Here is a 19,478-nt window from a genome sequence, read left to right on the forward strand (position 1 = left end):
TATTTTTATTTATATTATAGTCAAAATTTAAAAGCATCAACTAGATACGATTTTAATATTAAACTATTATATATATTATTGAATATAATAGTTAAATACAAATTATTTTGAATAATTTATTACAATTTTCATGGTTAATTGATTTCAAAAAATAAGTCAAAGAATTAATGTCAATTTTTACCGACTATTAACCACTAAACTTAGTGAGTACTTAAATATTAAATATTTAATTATTTTTTAATAAAAGTATATTTACAATGGACCATTTAATATTTGATCATACAAATTAAGCAAAATATATTTATGTTATGTTTACATTGCATGCGTATTATGTACTTAGTGGTTAGTACTTATATCTTTAAAAATTAAAAGAAAACAACTTTAATTTCGAAATATTTTTAACACGAAGTAAATTTATTTAATTATTTATTACGTGTTTAGTGTTTATTATTAAAAATTATTATATATTTGTTGAAGTGACTCTTAAATTAATTTAAAATTTTATAAGTTATAAAAATATTTAAATATTTAAATAATAAATTTGTCTGACTACGGAAAAAGGACACAAATGAAATAAAATGAAAAATTTTAAATCAATAATAAATTATTATTTCATAACTAGTTATAATTATTTTAAAGAATCATTCTATACTTAAGATCATATTATCTCAGAGAAGTAAAGTTAAGTTTCAGTATTTCAAGTTTGAAACCACATCTATATTTTTTTGAATGGTGTATTGCTTTCTACATAAGTATATATATATATATATACAAATTGAAAGAATTTAAAAAAAACTTAATGTGGGGGAGGTGTAAAAATTCAAAAATCATTCTCCTTGAAAAGCTACTATTTCAGCAGGTTATTAGTTTACTATTAGGCACACATTTAAGAAATTAAATAATTTAAATATTTATAGTTAATATATATATACATCCAATCATAATATATTTTATTCAAACTATTTTAATAGATTTTCAACTAAGTGGATATTTGAAATTATTTACGTAACACTCGCGAGTAATTCATATCGGTAGAATATTAGAAATTATATAAGGTCAATGGCGTTAATCATAAGGTTCAACTGGGACAAATGTCTTGTGTAATTTACGGAAGTGAATAGGTGGGTGTAGACTACTGTAGACACTTCGGGATTGAAATTTGTAAAAACCAGGCTTCGGACTACTAAATCTCAAGAGAGACTTGAAAAGTGGCTTATAGTTAGTTATGACTTATAAAAAAAGAGTTGAAGTTGAAAGGATAATAATATCTAAAATTGTTGTGATAAAATAAATCTCTGGTGAGTTGTAGTGAGTAGTAGATATTATACTGATATTTATATTTTGTCATAGTTATTTTATAATATTTTATAAATAACTATTTTATAAACTACTCGTCCGAATTTGATTTTTGAGTATCGAATTACAAATTATATTCTGCTTCAGATTATGAAATTTTTTATTGTTTTAATTTTTAAATTTTTTACTTTTTTGAATGACAACATAGATATGAATAAATATGTAAAAAGATTGAAAAATATATTTTTTTTTAATAAATGTTGTTTTATTTTAACTGAAAATTATGTAAACATTTTTTTTTTTTAAATAATTTATACATTTTGATATAATGAGTGTTTTTTAATAAAAGAATACTCAATAAAATAATACTTATACTATATTTATAGAACATATATCGAAGAGCGTATAAAAACGTTTTGCGTAAATATAGGAAGTTTTTAAATGAAATGAAAAACAAAAAACCCTTATTCTTTAACAAGATGTCGTATTTTAAAAGATATTGCTATACTTTCATAGACTTTTAGTAGGTATATACTTATACCTATATGTATTATACAATATTATTATGTGAAGCCCATAGCACTGACGGCGTTCTTATGAACATACAAAGCTCTTTTAGGGGGGGGAAGGAGGGAGCACTAGTTCGATTGGCCTAGAAAAATGCACCTTCCCCTAACCAACAAACAACCGCACCCATTCCCACACTTAGAGGCCGATGCGCCTGTGGTGCAGCGGTCCCTGCGCGTTTTTGCGATCGAAGCGAGGCCCTTGTCCCGGCAAGTCATTTAATACGCCACCTACGATATTTGTCTGCCGCCGACTGGGGAAATACAGCGCTGCAATCGTTGGTCCCACTGCGTGACCGTCCGGCGGATCCTGCGTGATCCGGCTTTCCTTTGCGCCGAGACCGCAACACTACCGCAGTCCCTGAGACACGGGTGACACGCGACGAGTTAAGCAGATATTTCCGGCACGACGACCGAGGTATTCTTACCTATATCTATACTTGCGGAAAGGTACGTTAATTTAATTTTTATTATTACTACATTATGATAATAATTTATAATTTTAGAGCGTGGCTTTGTACGATATAGAAATTCTATCGATAAAATCATTATTTTTGGTTTTCACGTAACTTCGAGCTGTTAAATTTTTTGAAATGGTACTTGCTTATTGATTTCATCGCGAATATTTTTTTTTGTCCTGCTTATACAACTAAGTGATTGATTTTTACTGATTAGTTATTACTTATTATATATAGCTATACGTTATGTTATCGTGTCAATCTTCAGACTTAGTTTCGTTTGACTTTTATTCCAAATATATTTTTTTAAATGATAATTTTCTTAAACTTCCGCAATAGTTGCTACATTATCATTAATCTTATTTTAGACGATCTTTCAAATGTTATGTAAGTTATCAATTTTGATTTTTTAAGTTTCTATAGCGTGACTACAATACGCGCGATTATCTATTACTGTTATTTTAATGTAAAACGTGAAATATGTCATAAAAGTTTAAAATGTATATCATAAAATATAGAACATATAATTAAGTAGGCAACAACTTAGTATACTAGGTGATTATATGCTTAATTATGGCTGAAAAACTACTTAAGTGACTATAAAACATTCCGAAAATAAATTAATAACAAGTAACACCTAATCCAAAATACATTTTATAATTTTTTGACTGTACTCATATTAATAAATTTGTTTTTTCTATAATGATAAACTACCAAATACAAAAAGATTAATAAGTATAATATTCTAATTTTATTTGAATATTCAATATTTAAATACTTAGAAATACTTAGTATATTTGTTCAAATAAATAAATTAACTAAACACTTTTTTAAAAAATCTATTAAAATTTTAAAATTAACAAATATATATAAATATATATTAAGTGTGAAAATTATCTCATCTTTATAAAAAATATGAAGTATACTTAGCTATTTTAATTTATATGTAGATTCACGATAAGTTGAAAAAATATCTATTTAAGTAAATTATAAATAACTATTGCTAACTACTCTTATTAATTAATTTTTTTTTTTTTTAATTTTAAAACTTAATGAAATTGTATGATCTAAATAGATTTTTTGTCTGCCTTTTCCGTAATACCCACTTATTTTCTTTTACTTAAACTAAATAAGTAATTAATGTTCAAAGGTTTATTTAACTTATAAATGAATTATAATATAATTAATAAAAATTACGTACTTGTTTTATTAATACCCATATTTACAGACAGATGCGTACTGGATCTATTTTCTCTTACAGAAAATCAGGTATAATTAGGGCCTACTTAGTAGTAATAATAAATGGACTCATGCATAATATCATTTATTCAATTACATCAGAAAAGTTATTTACTTATTTGTTCAACTTCGACATAATTATAAAATTACTACCATCTTAAATTAAGAAAAAAATTATTTATCTATATTTAATTTTCTATTCAAGAAAATAATAAATATAATCTTTATTTATAATTTAAAAATTAAATTAAATAAATATAAATACTAAATTAATACAGTGCAAATTAATACGGTAAACCCATACTATAGGTACCTATTTTTATCTATAATGTTTACCAGTCAGCTATATCTGTTTTTCAATGGAATCACTACACACGTACCTAATTTTATACTCACTTAGAGTTATTCACTAAAAGTTTCATTACTAACGAAAATCTTAATTTTTCCTTTACATATTTTTCTATCTGCTAAGGATACCATAGCTGATAGTTATTAATTATTATTTATTCAATAGAATTGTTAATAATTTATATTAATGAATTCAACTAAAGAGGAATCTATCTGGTAGAGGAGGCTTAGGTCTTATAATTTTAAGAGGGACTACCGAAATTTCCCCAATATACTGGCGAACCAGTATGCGCCTGTTGAAGTTATCGTATAGTATGTGAAACATATTTTATTATTTATAGCCTTAAATTAACCGTACAGTGTACAACACAAAATTAAATCTACTTCAACCCCACATAAAAAAAAAAAAATGTTGATATGCTACTTTTTTTATTCCTTGCACAAATTATTTTCTATTTTATTATGAATAGTAACAACTAATGAGTAATATGTCACTAGTAGAAAATTAACTTATATAGATATTATTATTCAACGTTTTATTCATTAAACCAGCATATCACACAAAATCTAATTTATATCTTCAATATTGTAATTTATAATAATTAATTCTGTTGTTTTTATGTCCAGTGTGGTAGCATGTGATTAATCCAATTTAACGAAAATTGATTATGCACTCAAATAGAAATTATATAAAATAGTAAGGTATTAAATAAACCAATAATGATAAAATTAAAACAATTTAGTTCAATATAAATCTAAGTATTAAACAGACTTAATTAAATACATGTGTAGATTAAAATTTTACACACAGATAGATACAGTTAAGATTTAAGAGCATTATTTGTGTTCTTATTTTGACTTTTTAACAAAGGGGAATATGAATAATATGATCATTTTTAAATTATAACATTTTATGTAGGTACTTATAACTTATATACAAATTTAAGTATCGTATAAAAGAAATGACTAATGACTCTGATGATCTTCTTGATTTTCAGTATGATAATAGGTCAATTTACTCTTAATTATTTGCAAATTTACATTAAATATCTAACCAAAGATAGGTCATTTTGCTGATAAAAATTACATAGAATACTGTTTACTACGAAATAGAATAAAAATCGTAAAAATGTATTTTATTATATACTTACCTGTGTCATTATTCGAATTCATAAATTAACTACAAAATAGTCAACTGTATTAATATTAATAATTTTTATAACATTTAACTTAAAATTTTAGAAAATAATAAGTATAAATTTAGTAGTTAGAAGAATAAATCTATGTTTTTAACTTAAGTATTTCATTACTTTAGTATAGTATATACTATATAGTATATATATCTACATAAATTAGTTATGATGGTAATGATGATTTGAAATGCTGGGCATCAGCGCCTAGTGGTGGTATAATTCAATTATGTTTCTATGTTTATATTTTATTTTGTTGTTTAATTTTGCTGTAAATGATTTGTTAAGCCATATAAATAAATAAATAAATAAGTTATGATGGTAGTATCATAATATATTTTTGAATGTTTAATTAGATTTTTATTTGCTTAATTATGTATGATAAAAACTAATTAAAAATAGATTAAATTGGAATTTTTTAAAGCAAATAAAAATAAGAATTAGGTATTTAAATAATAACTGTTATTATAAATATTGTTATAAAAATTGATTAGGAAGTCGTGGGCTTTTTAGGTTAAGATATTTACGTTGGAAATATTTAATTTTTTAGCATTGTAGTTATAAATTCATATAGGTACACAAAAAATATTTTTTTAATCACAATTTTATTGACGTAACTTTTTTATTTGTTGCAGGCATAATTTAGCACAACTAATGAAACATTGAACACACAGTAATTAAATAATGGGTAACCCACCAGATCACGCTGAAACTCCTCTTACTGGTGGATATCTGTTGATTGTATTAGCCGAACCCAGGAGTGCTGAACACAAATTAGCTATATTGAAAAAACTCACAAAAGGTAACACGAAAAATAAGTAATAAAAAAATGTATACATAAATAAATATACTCTAGACGGGTTAATAATATGGATTTATTTTGAGATATAAAAGCGTGTTGGGGTGGCGTATGTCTGGGTATCATATCTATTTTAAAAATTCCGTCATCAATACTCTTGAATGACATCAGTTAAAATTAAAATGAACAATATTACGTACGTTGAAGTTAAAAAATCGACAAATTAAAACTAACATTAAAAATAAAGCCTAAAACGTATATATTTATATATAATAAATAATCCTACATAGTAAACATTATTTACAAATATAAGTAATAATGATAATAATAAAAATAATATATCTTCAATGTATATAATAACTCACGAAATTATTGCTAAAATATTTAAAAATTATTTGTGTTTATTCAAATTTTTGTGTCATGACATTTTTTATTTAAAATTATAGTTTGTAGTGCTTAGACAGGGGATTTTTATTATTATTAAGTCTGAAGTAAAAATATGACTACTCAGGTCTTGTAGGTATTTTAATAGAACTGTAACATGTGTTTCAATGTTGCTGCAATCTGTTTAAATATAAACTGAATCCGCTCAAGACCCTTCATTTGGTAGTAATTTTAAACGAGAATATGTACACTAGAGGACAAAATGTGCATGTCAAATGAAGACGTTGTATGTTAAAATAAAATCTTATAATTATAATATGACGTTACACTATATTGTCATAAAATTAACATTCTGTACATATAAAATACGTTTATGAAACATATATGATGAAGTATTAAGTTTTTAAACATCATAATGATTAAGTTTATTTATTTTTTTTTTACATAATATTTTCATAAAATTAAGTGAATTTTTATTTACATTCACATAAGTATGTTAATATTAATATCGTGTGCTTTCTAAGTAATGTTGCTTAAACTTTAAAAATGGTGTTTGAAAAATAATGATAAAGGTAATTAAAGTAATCATTAATAAGTATTTATAGTTTAAAATATTATGATTAATGTGATAACTAAATCAGTTTAATTATTTAATATTTAATTATTTAATTATGCTTAAAATAAAAATTTCATGTATTGGAACATTAATAGCACGATAGGTAAACCGTATCTATACCATACTATTAAAAATTTTTAAATTTCTCGATGTTTTTAGATAAAATATATTTATTTTTTTATTACTCAAAGGATTATTTACGACAAAATATTTAAAAGTAAAAACAGTAAATAATTCAAACGAAATTTTATATTTATTTATTTATCGTTACTACTGTTATAATGTTATATTACAATTTACTGTTGATAATATTAATAAAATACGATGTATAAGGTGAACAAAGTTAGACGATTGAATAACCATATTCTAATCCTGCCTGGAATTTGTTTTATTTAATCTTTAATTAAATTTTTATAACAATTATGATATAATTTATATTAATTAAACGTAAACATTAAATATGAATGTATACACTCATAATATTGTTTTGTAAAGTTTATTCATAATAAAAACCAACTTAGGTAGTAAAATAATTTTTATTTAAATTATATTGTAAAGTTTATACATATGTTTAATCTATATATTATATATTATATATAAGTGCAAAAAAATCAATATTTACTATTTGATATAAATAAAAATTAATATGACATTAGCCGTTTAATATATAACAAAACGTGTTTATACTCAACCAACACCTTGGAAACGTTGACGTCATGAAGAAATGTTCAAATGATAAATTATCATTTTATATTCCGTTGACTTCCAAGAAATTAATTACAATACATTTTAATATTATGTCTAAATTCAATTTTTTTTTATAGGTTATATTTTAGATAGTATTTATTTTCTTACACCTACGTAAGTTATCAGATTTATACACCTTAAAATGTATAATAGGTCCTCTTATACTTATTTATATTAACTTATTTTTTTTCTTGACAAAATTTATTGCAATTGACAGTTTATTATTTTAAGTCGACTGTAAATTTACGATACTGGAAAGACTGTTTTTAAGGTCAATATTAAAATTGCGTGCACAATTCGAGTAAAATATCCTTTAAATGGAATATATTGTTATAGAAAAAGTAAAAAAAAAAAAAAAAATAATAATAAAATGATAAAAAAAAATCCATTTAATTTTCTTATTCTAGAATATTATTATTATTTATTAATAAATATATTACTCGTTTAAACAAGTTAAAATTAATTTAGAGATAAAAGTTAAAACTTATTCAATTAAAACTCGAGAAATTTAAAAAAGTGTTTATATTTTTGAGGGATCGTATTCCTTATAATGCAAACAATAATTTATCTTGAATCGGATTTACGAAAATTTGATTCATTGTGGTTACCAACAAAATTCTTATAATCAATATTAATCCATAATGTGTTTAAATTTAAAATTAACTTAATCAAAATATTATTACTTATCTATTAAAATAGTAAAGCTAAACAATGAATTCATAAAAGGTCTAGATATATTAACAATGACCATATATTTATTATCTTAAAATAGAACTGATTTCTAGTAATATTTTATAATTAATTTAAATTTTTTTCTAATAGTAATTTAATATTATTTATTAAAACGTTTGAAACTTAACTATTGTGAAATAAGCAATAAAATATTTTTTTTTTTAACAATTTGAGGTTTGAAATTTGTGTACACTCATAGTATATTTTTTAAATAATTTTAACTATCATCCCAAATTGTTAAAATATGAACTGATAAATTCTTTACAATAATTATAAAACATTCGTTTCAAAATGTTCTATTAATTTTGTATAAGACCGAACACTCAAACGTATTTTTAAATTACATTAATGTATTATTGCTTTCTAAATTAGTGTAAAATATAAAATATAAATAAATAGTAGTTTCAATTTCTGTACTTATTTTACTACTTATTTATCTTTTAAATTAAATTTTCTATTATTTTTGAATTACCTTGGTCTATGAATTTGAATTTTTTCAATGTAGACATTTTTTTTTAATATCAGTGTGTTTTTAAGTATAATAATTATACATATTATTCATATTATAACATTTAAAATATTTTATTTTATTAAGATTAGATTATGTGTTATAGGCTATTATATTTGGTGTTAACACATATAATTATTGGTCCCTTCTTTAATAATTGTATATATTTTATTTTTATTATTAAATTAGGTACAGATGATTTGGACATTACAGTTATTGTGTATACTTTGTACACCAGCATGGCAATACATCCTTATTATTGTCTTAAGTAATTAATTTATTCTAATTTTGATCCTTAGAATATTCAAGTATACTTTAAGGCTATATTTTAAAGTTCTTTACATTTTTAGGCTATTTAAAGAGTTAATTGAAGCTATGTAAATAACTTTTTTCCAAATAAGATTTGTATTTTAATATTGTGAACACGAGTATATCTAAATTATTATGTTTTATCATTAATCTTAGAGTAAAAAATATTAAACATTAATAACAATTTTTTTTAAATAAATAGTTTTATGTATCTATTATATATAATATATGTGTAATAGGTTTAAAGATATGGTAATTTTGAAGTTAGATTAATTAATATATTAGCATTTTATAGTTTGTAAATGTTGTCTAAGCTCTAAGCAATAAGAACGCAACTAATACAAGATAATTACATATTAGACCTATATATAATATTTTAATCTTTTAATAATTAATCAGAATTAATTGAATAAAAATTTGGTTTTAGTAAAGCATTCTATCGGATAAAAAAAAGTTTACGATTTCTTTAATTCATATATCAATTGCTAATGACATGACACATTAAAATGTAATTATTTAATCACTAATTTGATAATGGTGCTGATTTATGTAGAGATTAAGGAGATCTTTCACTTTTTTTTTTGATTGTTTGTATACAAGTATATTTTTCTAAATAACTATATTATGCATCAATACATTAATAGATTACCATAGCGTTTTTTATTCAATTATTTTCTGTTCTTAACGTGCAAAATGTATTCATAATAAATTTTAATGCCTAATTTAAAATAAATATTATTTATTCAGTTAAGATATTTAATATATATTCTGTAATAGCGATATAGATGGTAGTTTATTACCTAACCTAAAATGTATGGTAGTCTGAGTCAATGGAGTTGGAGTGATTAATTTTATTTTTAATGTTAAAACTTAAAGTTAAATAAGTTATAAATTAAAATATATTTTGTAAATTATATCTAATTTTTAAAAAGATTTTTTAAGCAAAAACTTGCCGAGTTTTATTTTAGTTATAAATTACTCATTACAGCATAAATATTTAAAAAAAAAATACACTACCACTAAAAAACTCTGTGATAACAGTTAATATTAAATAAAAAAAAAAACTATCAAATAATTTGAATTGTTTTGAATTGCATTGTTTTTTTCTTATAGGATATAAAATATTTATAAAAGTTCTAAATTAGAATCATACGATTCTTTTTATGTCAAAACTAAAAGGAAAACAGGAAAAAAAAATCAAGGTATCGAAAAATACGAAACATTGAATTTTATCAAATTTTTTATAAAAAAATTAAAATATTTAAAAATTTTTTCCAATAAAATATATTGTTAAAGTTAATATTTTATTATTTTTGTCTTTCACAATACCTTCTAAATTGAATGATGCAGAAAAAGCGCCATCTTCCATAACTATAGTATGATGTTTTTAAAGCGTGTTTAGCTTGTTGAATTATAACTACAGTGATTTTCTTCTCATTTTGTGGTTTGTCTTCAATCTCGCTTTGTCTGTGCTTTTACTATAATAAAATTAATATTTGTGTTCTTGAGATAACGTATAATGATTAATTTTATATTGAGTTATCGAGATTAACACGCTTTTGAATGTAATGGTAGTTTTAAGGGGATTTAATCATAAATATAATTCGAGATAACGAAAAATTCGAAATAGCGATATTTCACATAACAAAAATTTATGTACTTTTTTTCTATAAAATTAAAATAATTTTTTTAAACTATAAAATCAGTTATAAAAATGTCAATTTTGAAGTGTGTTCATTAATAAATTGAGTTAGAATTTTCTATAAATTTAAGAATCTTTAAGTAAGCCTTGTTTTTTTTTTTTTTTACCCATCTTCAGTATAGCAAATTTATATTCAGCAGAATTAACCTTATTAGCTTTATTATCACAGTAAATTGACCTATTATCGAATTTAAGTTAAAAACATTATCTATGTTCTTACTTTACTTTTAAATATGAGTATTTTTAAATTATAAAATTTTACAATCTTATCTTTCTAAACTTGCATACAAATTTAAATATAGTAAAAAAGCTGACATACAGATAACGTTCTCAACTTTATATTTGATTTTAAGTCGAATCCCTTATTAGTATTAACTAAAGCTAACAACATAAGTTAGTTCTGCTGAACGTAAATTTGTCATGTTTAAACGTGGGCCAGAGACAAAAAACAAATATTACACTGATATTCTCTTAGATGAAATTGTATATCAGTAATAAACATGAACACATAAAAACCTAAACAATTTTATTTTTAATAATTTTAAAAAATTTATATTTATATGAGTTTTGCGTAAAATATATTGAAATATTAGATTGATTAACAAATGTTAAATTAAATAAAAATCTTATTTTATATTTATTTAAAACGTCTAACTTAATACAGAAAGATATAAACAGCATAAATTACGACTTATATACAAATATAACTATATTACCAAATTAATATTTGTACAAAATTCATAATATAGATAATATTTTGTATATTATGTATATAATATGTATAATGTATATACATTATTATTATCTTTAATCTATTTTATTAAATTTTTCAAAAAAAGTTTCAATTCATTTAATAAATTATAAAAAATACAAATTAAATGCAATTATATTTAAAATTTTAAATAAAAAATAAATTTATTTTATTTGTTATTTATTGATCTTAATAATTATTAGGTATCTAGGCTAATTATACCATAAACATAAATAAAATAGCCTTAATTTATTCGACGTAGATGAATTCGTGTAATTATCAACTATGAAACCGTTTTGTTAGCTGATTTGTATTACAATTCAGTCGAGTTATTTGATGAAGGGTATTATTTTCAACAGTGTAATATTTTTACTCATTTCATGCCAATAAATTTACGCACTTTAAATTTTTCCCCCTTTGTATTAAGCAGAAAATGTGTATAAGTTTAACTGAGTTTAACAAATAATAAAGAGAAATTTTTATAATGACCATCTATAATTTATGTAAAGGCATCATTTTATCTAAACAATGTTATCTTATCACATTTGTATCACGCATTGTAAAATAAACATAGGTTGTTTGAATTGGTATGTTCATGTAATAGAGTCTATTACATCTATTAAATAGACTAATATTCTAAATTCCTATAATTACCTTATTATGGTTACATAAATGTATAATGACTGCTTATAGAACCTTGCGTGTAGTTAAACTTTGTACAGGTACCCCGATTTGTTTAACAGTTTCGTGATAAAGGCCAATCATTTCGTAAAAACTATTTCCGTAAATATTATACATTTTAATGACCATTTAGCTGAAATAGAGCAAAAATCTTTTAATTCTAAGCGTTAATAAATTTAAAAATTTTGTGGAAAAAATTTTTCTGGTAGTTTTTTCTGAGTGGTGATAGAGTAGGTCAGGTATTGATTGGGCTGCAGGACTCGGCGGTGACGTTGCCAAAGAGCTGGGCGTGGCTTATCTGACTTCAGCCCTCTTCACCCACCACACACACACACACACACACACACACACACACACACACACAAAATATAGGTTTAACGGTATCAGCTGGTGTCCATTAGCATTACGCAATATCAGTACAAATGTCAGGTCAAGTGATCGACGAGTACTTAAAAAAAGATACGAGTAGAGCAAAGATGTAAAATAAGAATCAAGCTCTTTTAGGTTTTTCCTTTTACTACATAGCTATGTTTTTTTGTGAATATTATGTATATTATAGCACGCTGTGTTACATTCTACAACTTAAACTTCGCAGATATTAAAACGACAAACATATAAGTACAATCGGTCACAGAAGCTAGGCTCGATAAATTTGACAAACGATGAATACAAAAAAAGTGTAATGATAATAATTTTTATTATATTTTTAAATATTACTAGTATTTAATATTTTAACGTGAGATTTTTGAACTATTCTATACAGTTATAATAAACTAATTGGCCACTACTCTCTATCAACTGTAAGTACTGGTGTTAGTCTTAAATTCCCTTAACACTTGTTTTCTTTTGATGAGTAAAATGCTTAATTATTAACACAATTAATAGAGTACAAGTTAGGTGAGTAGTTATCATAATTTTCAGTAAAAGGTAGGTAGAACAATAGATTATCACAAAATGTATTACAAAAAAAAAAAAAAAAAACAAATCAATAGTTATAGCCCATAACTAATATTGAAAAAGGAAATGTATATACATTTGAATTGTTTGATTATTATTTATGATGCATTTTTATTTGGAAATTTCTTATATTAATATTAAGTTCATCATTATTAAATAGTAAAAACGGTTAATTTTAATAAAAATAAATTATTTTAAGTTCAATAATTAATCTTTGTTCCCAAATTCCTAAAATATTATCATTATAATTAACGTATATTATAAAACAAAAATGAATGTGCCTAATATGGTAATTTACTGTTTAATAGTTTTTTTTTTTTTAATCAATTTAATACGTTTAAATGTGAAATAATGAACTACATATTACTTTAGTGTAATACAATATCTAAAATTAAATTTTATTATTATTGAAAGAATATAATACTGCAAATATAATTTTTAAATACTAGAAAAGGGAAATAATTTTAACTAATTGATTTGCTTATTTTTTTAAAATGTAAGCTTCTTTTTTTTTCTTAAAATACTATAATATAAATACTTTTAAAGCTTTGAAACGTCATATCTGAGGTTCAAATGTATAACTATAAAATTAAAAAAAATATTTTTAATATATTTACTTAATAAAGTGTTTGAGTGTTGGTTATATTTTATTATCTATGTATTTTAATTTTATCCTTAAGACACCCTTAGGATTTGATATTTTAATTTGAAATTTAGAATTTATAATTAACTATTTAGTATAATAAAAATATAGTATAAAAATTTGGTTTAGATTAAAATATTTAATTTATTAATTTCGTTGAAATATTGATTGTTTTTTAGTCCGACTTAACTATAAGCTAATTAATACAACAGCCAATCGATATAATCCATTGTATTTTGCTTATACAAGTTCATACCGCTTATTCTTTTAGTTATAAAATGCATTGATTACTAGGTAAAGAAGCTATAGAAACTATTTTTAGACAAAAGTGACTGATAGACAACCAACAATGGTTTCTTATTTCAAATAAAAATTTGGTCGATATTAACCAAACACGAAAAACTTTTATGAAAATAAAACTTAAGCAAATCTAAATATAATAAAGAAAATATTTTTAAAAAGTTTTAAATTTTTTTTCACATTTATTGTTATTTCATTTTAATCCAATTAACATTTTGATTGATAAATAATTAAAAAATGTAGTCAAAATGTATATAGCTTATACAATCATATAGCAATAAGCCTAAACATTATAGTCGTATAAAAACATCGCCCCAAACAGATTTTTTAAATGCTTGTGTTTCGAGGTCTTTAATCAATAGTTATTTTTATTTTTTTATATTTCTGAACTCAATTTTTGTATACTTACATAAAATAAATATTAAAAATATTTATTCATATTAACTTAGTAATAATTAGGGTTAGGATTTATGTGCTTTAAAAAATAGTAAAATGTACCCATAAAAATATCCTCATGTGCTACAAAAATGTCAAAATATACTATAAAAAACATTATGTTATGCATTTTTTAATAAAAAAAAAAAAGTATATAATATTAATTTGTGAAAATAATACACTGACATAGAGATATAAAATATGATCGCGATATTAATTATAAAAATATAAAATAAATTGATGTACAAAGACATTTTAAAAATTAACTAAAAAATTTAATTTTAAATATTTTGAAATAATAAAATCTGCAGAACTTCTAAAATACACTAAAATTTGCAAAATAAAAATAGTATATTTATTTTCAATGTCCTTTAAATAAAACGGATTTTTTTTTCACTTAGCTATGTATCAGACTTCTTAGAAAAATGTGAAAAATACTGCAATATTTTAAATGTATAGTTAGTTATATCTAACCATTTTAGTTATAAAATTAAGTACATTTTTATCTCTTAATTATAACAAATAGATATATTCCTGTTGAAATGAAAATGAAAATAATTGTTGTAGGTAAAAATACCAAATTAAATGCTCTACATACCTACTAAAACACGTTTCACTTATAATATTTTATTTATCGGAAATATTGTAATATTATTTGGTAAAATAATTACGTATTGGTTGATATTTTAGGACTTTCATGTTGGAATTATGAAGACAGTGGTGTTGAAATAGTTACTGAACTCAATGCTATTGTTAATCAAAATATCGAAGGCGAAGAAGGAAAAAATGGTATATTTATGTTTTAATTTAATATTAAATATTAAATGAGTATTAGTAACAGTTTTAAATAGTAGTTTTGTAAAATATATTTTAGGTGAACAACTTTTTCAATATGTAAGTGATAATTTAGTGGCAGAAATTCTTATCAATCCTCAACATAGTACATTAGTACAATGCGTAAGAAACTTATTAGCAAGTTTTACTAAGTATAGATGCATTATTCATGCGGGATATTCGTATACAGAAAATGGATCTTGGATTCTTCAGGTTTGTCAATTTAATTTAATTAAGTATGTATTACATTGTGTTAGCAATTATTATTTTTAGATTTTGTTTTACTTAAATTATTTTAGTACCATTATATGTATAATATGTACCTACTATAATAATTATTGTAGGTATACATATATTTATTTTATTTTTGAATTGATAGAATATTGAATAATAAATTATGATTAATAACTATAGTTTCAATCATGAAATTTATTAAAATATATATATTTTTTTAAATGTGTTTTTATAATTACAGGATGGTTCGTTTTCTGTAACTGACTTCTTTGATGCATATAAAACGGCTGAAGCTCAGCGCACAATTAGACTCCATGAAAATCATATTCGTATCGACCTCCACTGTTCTGCAGATGCTGAATGGAATCAAGTTAGTCGAGTTAAGGGCACGCGCTTTTTGTTAAATCCACCAGAAAAAATAGTTGACAATGAGTCAATAGAATTAACCGTAAGATGGCTATGTGATAAAATTGAAGTGGTCGAACTTGATATACTACTTGAAGGGTCACAAGTTGTTGGAAATATCAGGTTTAGTAGACCTACGCTTTACGTGTTTCCTGCGGGTCAAGGTGATTCCGCTTTATTTGGCATCAATGGATTCAACATGTTAATCGATGGAGGAGCGGGAAGAAATTCTTGTTTTTGGGGTTTCGCAAGGCATTTAGATCGGTTAGATGCAGTATTACTAACAAGACTCAACAATAGTAATTTAGAGGGAGTTGCATCATTCCTCAAACGAAAAACCATGTCCTCATTGTATCCACAAATAGGTCATTTTTTCTGTAACTTCAAGGTAAGAAATCTTAAAAGATAAATCATTTTAAAATCACATAAATATTATCAAAATTTTATCAAGTAAAATGTATAAAAATAATGAAAAATATAATCAAATTAAATAATTAAGTAGAATAATTTAATATAATGTGCATGCATAGATATTGTAAATGTTCAGTGTCAAATCATTTTAATTAACACAACGCTGCTTCGAATAAGCAAATTGTGTAAAAACAATAATTCATGTACTTACATGAAAATTACTTTAAATTTATAAATCCAATGTTCAATAGTTAAAATTTGGATGCTAAATTTTAAAATTACATCTTTTTTTAGTAAATTATCATTTTAAGTAATACCTCATAGTTTTCACATCTATTTAAACATTTTTTTTTATTTGAAGCACCTATATTTTTCAATAGAATAAAATGATTTAAAATATAAAAACAGAAATATATATTTTCTTTTCTATCATTAAGGATTATAAAAATAAATATTCTCTGTTGTATTTAATAGATGCGATATATATCTTTATTTTCAGACAAGAAAACAAATATCATCTTCTAACATAGATGCTAAACAAGACGTTCTTTCAATTAGCTTAATAGATACAGCACAAAGTATAATAACTGATCTTAAACAATTGCAACTTCGTCCGCATTTATGTTATCGAAATATAAATTTAGAACCAATCAATTTATATCATAAAGTTGGTCATGGAAAACTAGATATGTATGTATTAAATCCTTCTAAAGATAGTAAAGAAGTAAAAGAATTTTTGACAAAATGGAATGAAGGTGATCAAAAATTATTTAATCCTACTAAAGATTTACAATTTCCATTGCCAAACATAATATCTATTTGTACACTGCTGGTATGGCAACCAGCAAATCCAAACACTACAATCACTAGAATTTTGTTTCCAGGAAGTAATCCTCAAAATAAGATATTTGAATCTTTAGAAAGAGTCAGGCATCTTGAATTTTTAAGGCATCCTTCGTGTTCTATTAAATCAATGAGTTCATCTACATCAGTAACAGTCAAATCTCAAACAACTAAGAAGACAGTTCTTGAAAAAATGATTCCAGGTGAAACTAAAACCGTTAAGAGTATGGAAAATTTAGAAGATTCTACAACAGCCTCAAATGCTGTTATTCAAACAGCTATTATACCAACAGTACCCAAAGAAGGAACTTTAAAACCAAAGTTTTCTGCGGAAACAGAAAAATCAAAACAAATTGTAAAGACAGTTACAAAAGAAACAGCAATCGCTAAAGCAAAAATTGAACATAAATATAGTTCAATTAGCGCAAAAGTAAATTCCAATAAGGTTATCCAAAAAAGTACAACTACTAAAAAAACTTTAAAATTATCATCTAAATCTCCCCCTACTGATAAATCATCACCTTCGACCCCAATTGAAAACCAAGAAAAAGCGCCTAAACCAATCAAACAAATTATTAAACCAAAATCAACAACTACAAACACTAAATCTCCTTCGAGCACTCCTACTAAAAGTAAAAAAGAGGAAGCAAATCGAAAAGTTTTGGTTTCTTCAAGAACGAATTCTGGTCTAAAGCGAACTCAAATAACTAAAAAAGAAACAAAGCCAGCCAATCCAATAAATACTGAAACTAGAGGAATTTCTTTAAAAAAAAACACAAATATAGTTTATAAATCAAGTTTGATCAGTTGTGATAAAGATAAAAGTGGTGAAGAAGAAGATATCTTAATTGTGGAAAAAGTAGCGATTACACCAGAAAAACTGTTAACTCCCGATGGAAAAAAAATCATTGCAAATGAACTGGATGGGATTTTAACCACAGCCAAAGATATAGTAAATAAAGAAAAATGTGTAGAAAAGTTGTCAGATTCTGGAGCCACTACAGCGCCCACTATGCCAGAAGATGAAAAAATGACTGAATCAAGAAAAGAAAGTAAAACGAACGAATCAGACAAAAAGATCGAAGAATTTAAAAAAGCTAAAGATTCATTAAAAACACCAGATGAAGTGGCTGATTTACCATTTCATGAAGAAGCGGACATACATAAACCAAAAGTTTCAGAAAAAGAGTTTGAAACAGAAGCTAAAACACAAGAAATAGTACACGTAGAAAACGCCGAATATGTATTGGTATCATTAGATTCCTCTCCAGAAGCATTAAAACGACAAGTATTAGATACTGTAGATTTGATGGATACAGAACTTGACGAAGATTCTGATAAAGAAGATGAATACAATAATGAAATTATGATGAAAATAAAACAAAGTACTATGCAATCTGATGTCGATGAAAAAACAAAATTAATAGAACATTTACATGAGTCATCTAAAGACTTATGCGAAATCACGGAGAAAATTGATGAGTTAAAAAAACAAAATGAACATGAAGTCACCAATAGCCAAATTCATGATCATTTACAAACTTCATATCATGATAATTCAAAAACATCAAATGTAGGTACAGAATCACATAAACAAATAAAACCAATACAAATTCAAGAAGATGAAAAAACTAAATTAAAAGAAAAAAAATATACCCATGAACAAAACTTGAACACTGATGATAATAAATGTTATACAGATGTGCAGAAAAGTGAGCAAATAGAAGCTGATAATGCAGAAAAGAATGAAACTGAAATAAAACAAAATGATAATCCTGAAAAAAATCTGGCTAGTTTTATTTGTGACAATCAAGAAAAATCACCAGAACCTAATATAGATACTACCAAAATTGTATCGAATTCAATTCTTCAAGAACAAGGTGAAATAAATATTGAAATTGACAAACAAAATTCAAAATCATCTCCTAAAGCAGGTTCAGTTTGTGACGAGCCACTAAAATCTCCGGTTCATGATTCCATTACAACAGAGTCCAAAACAATAAGTAGATCTAGTTCTATTACTGAAGTGCAAGAAAATACCTGCAAACACACATCGATGGCTAGGAATCAAAGGCTTCTAGTAGAGGCGC

At 23.8% G+C, this 19,478-nt stretch overlaps 1 protein-coding gene across 1 annotated transcript in view; it reads left to right on the forward strand.

The window, feature by feature from the left end:
• Positions 1-2,223: 2,223 nt before the first annotated feature.
• LOC112591236 (microtubule-associated protein futsch-like) overlaps positions 2,224-19,478 on the forward strand; it is a 26,008-nt gene continuing 8,753 nt past the window's right edge. Inside the window, exons 1-6 of the mRNA XM_025334992.1 lie at positions 2,224-2,312; positions 5,733-5,899; positions 15,352-15,450; positions 15,536-15,708; positions 15,971-16,522; positions 17,045-19,476. Of these exons, the coding sequence (XP_025190777.1) occupies positions 5,782-5,899; positions 15,352-15,450; positions 15,536-15,708; positions 15,971-16,522; positions 17,045-19,476 (3,374 nt within the window). The 5' untranslated portion in view covers positions 2,224-2,312; positions 5,733-5,781. The remainder of the gene's footprint in view (positions 2,313-5,732; positions 5,900-15,351; positions 15,451-15,535; positions 15,709-15,970; positions 16,523-17,044; positions 19,477-19,478) is intronic.

Source organism: Melanaphis sacchari, unplaced genomic scaffold (genome assembly GCF_002803265.2).
Source record: "Melanaphis sacchari strain LSU unplaced genomic scaffold, SCAv2.0 Contig12_pilon_pilon, whole genome shotgun sequence".
Lineage (NCBI taxonomy): Eukaryota > Metazoa > Arthropoda > Insecta > Hemiptera > Aphididae > Melanaphis > Melanaphis sacchari.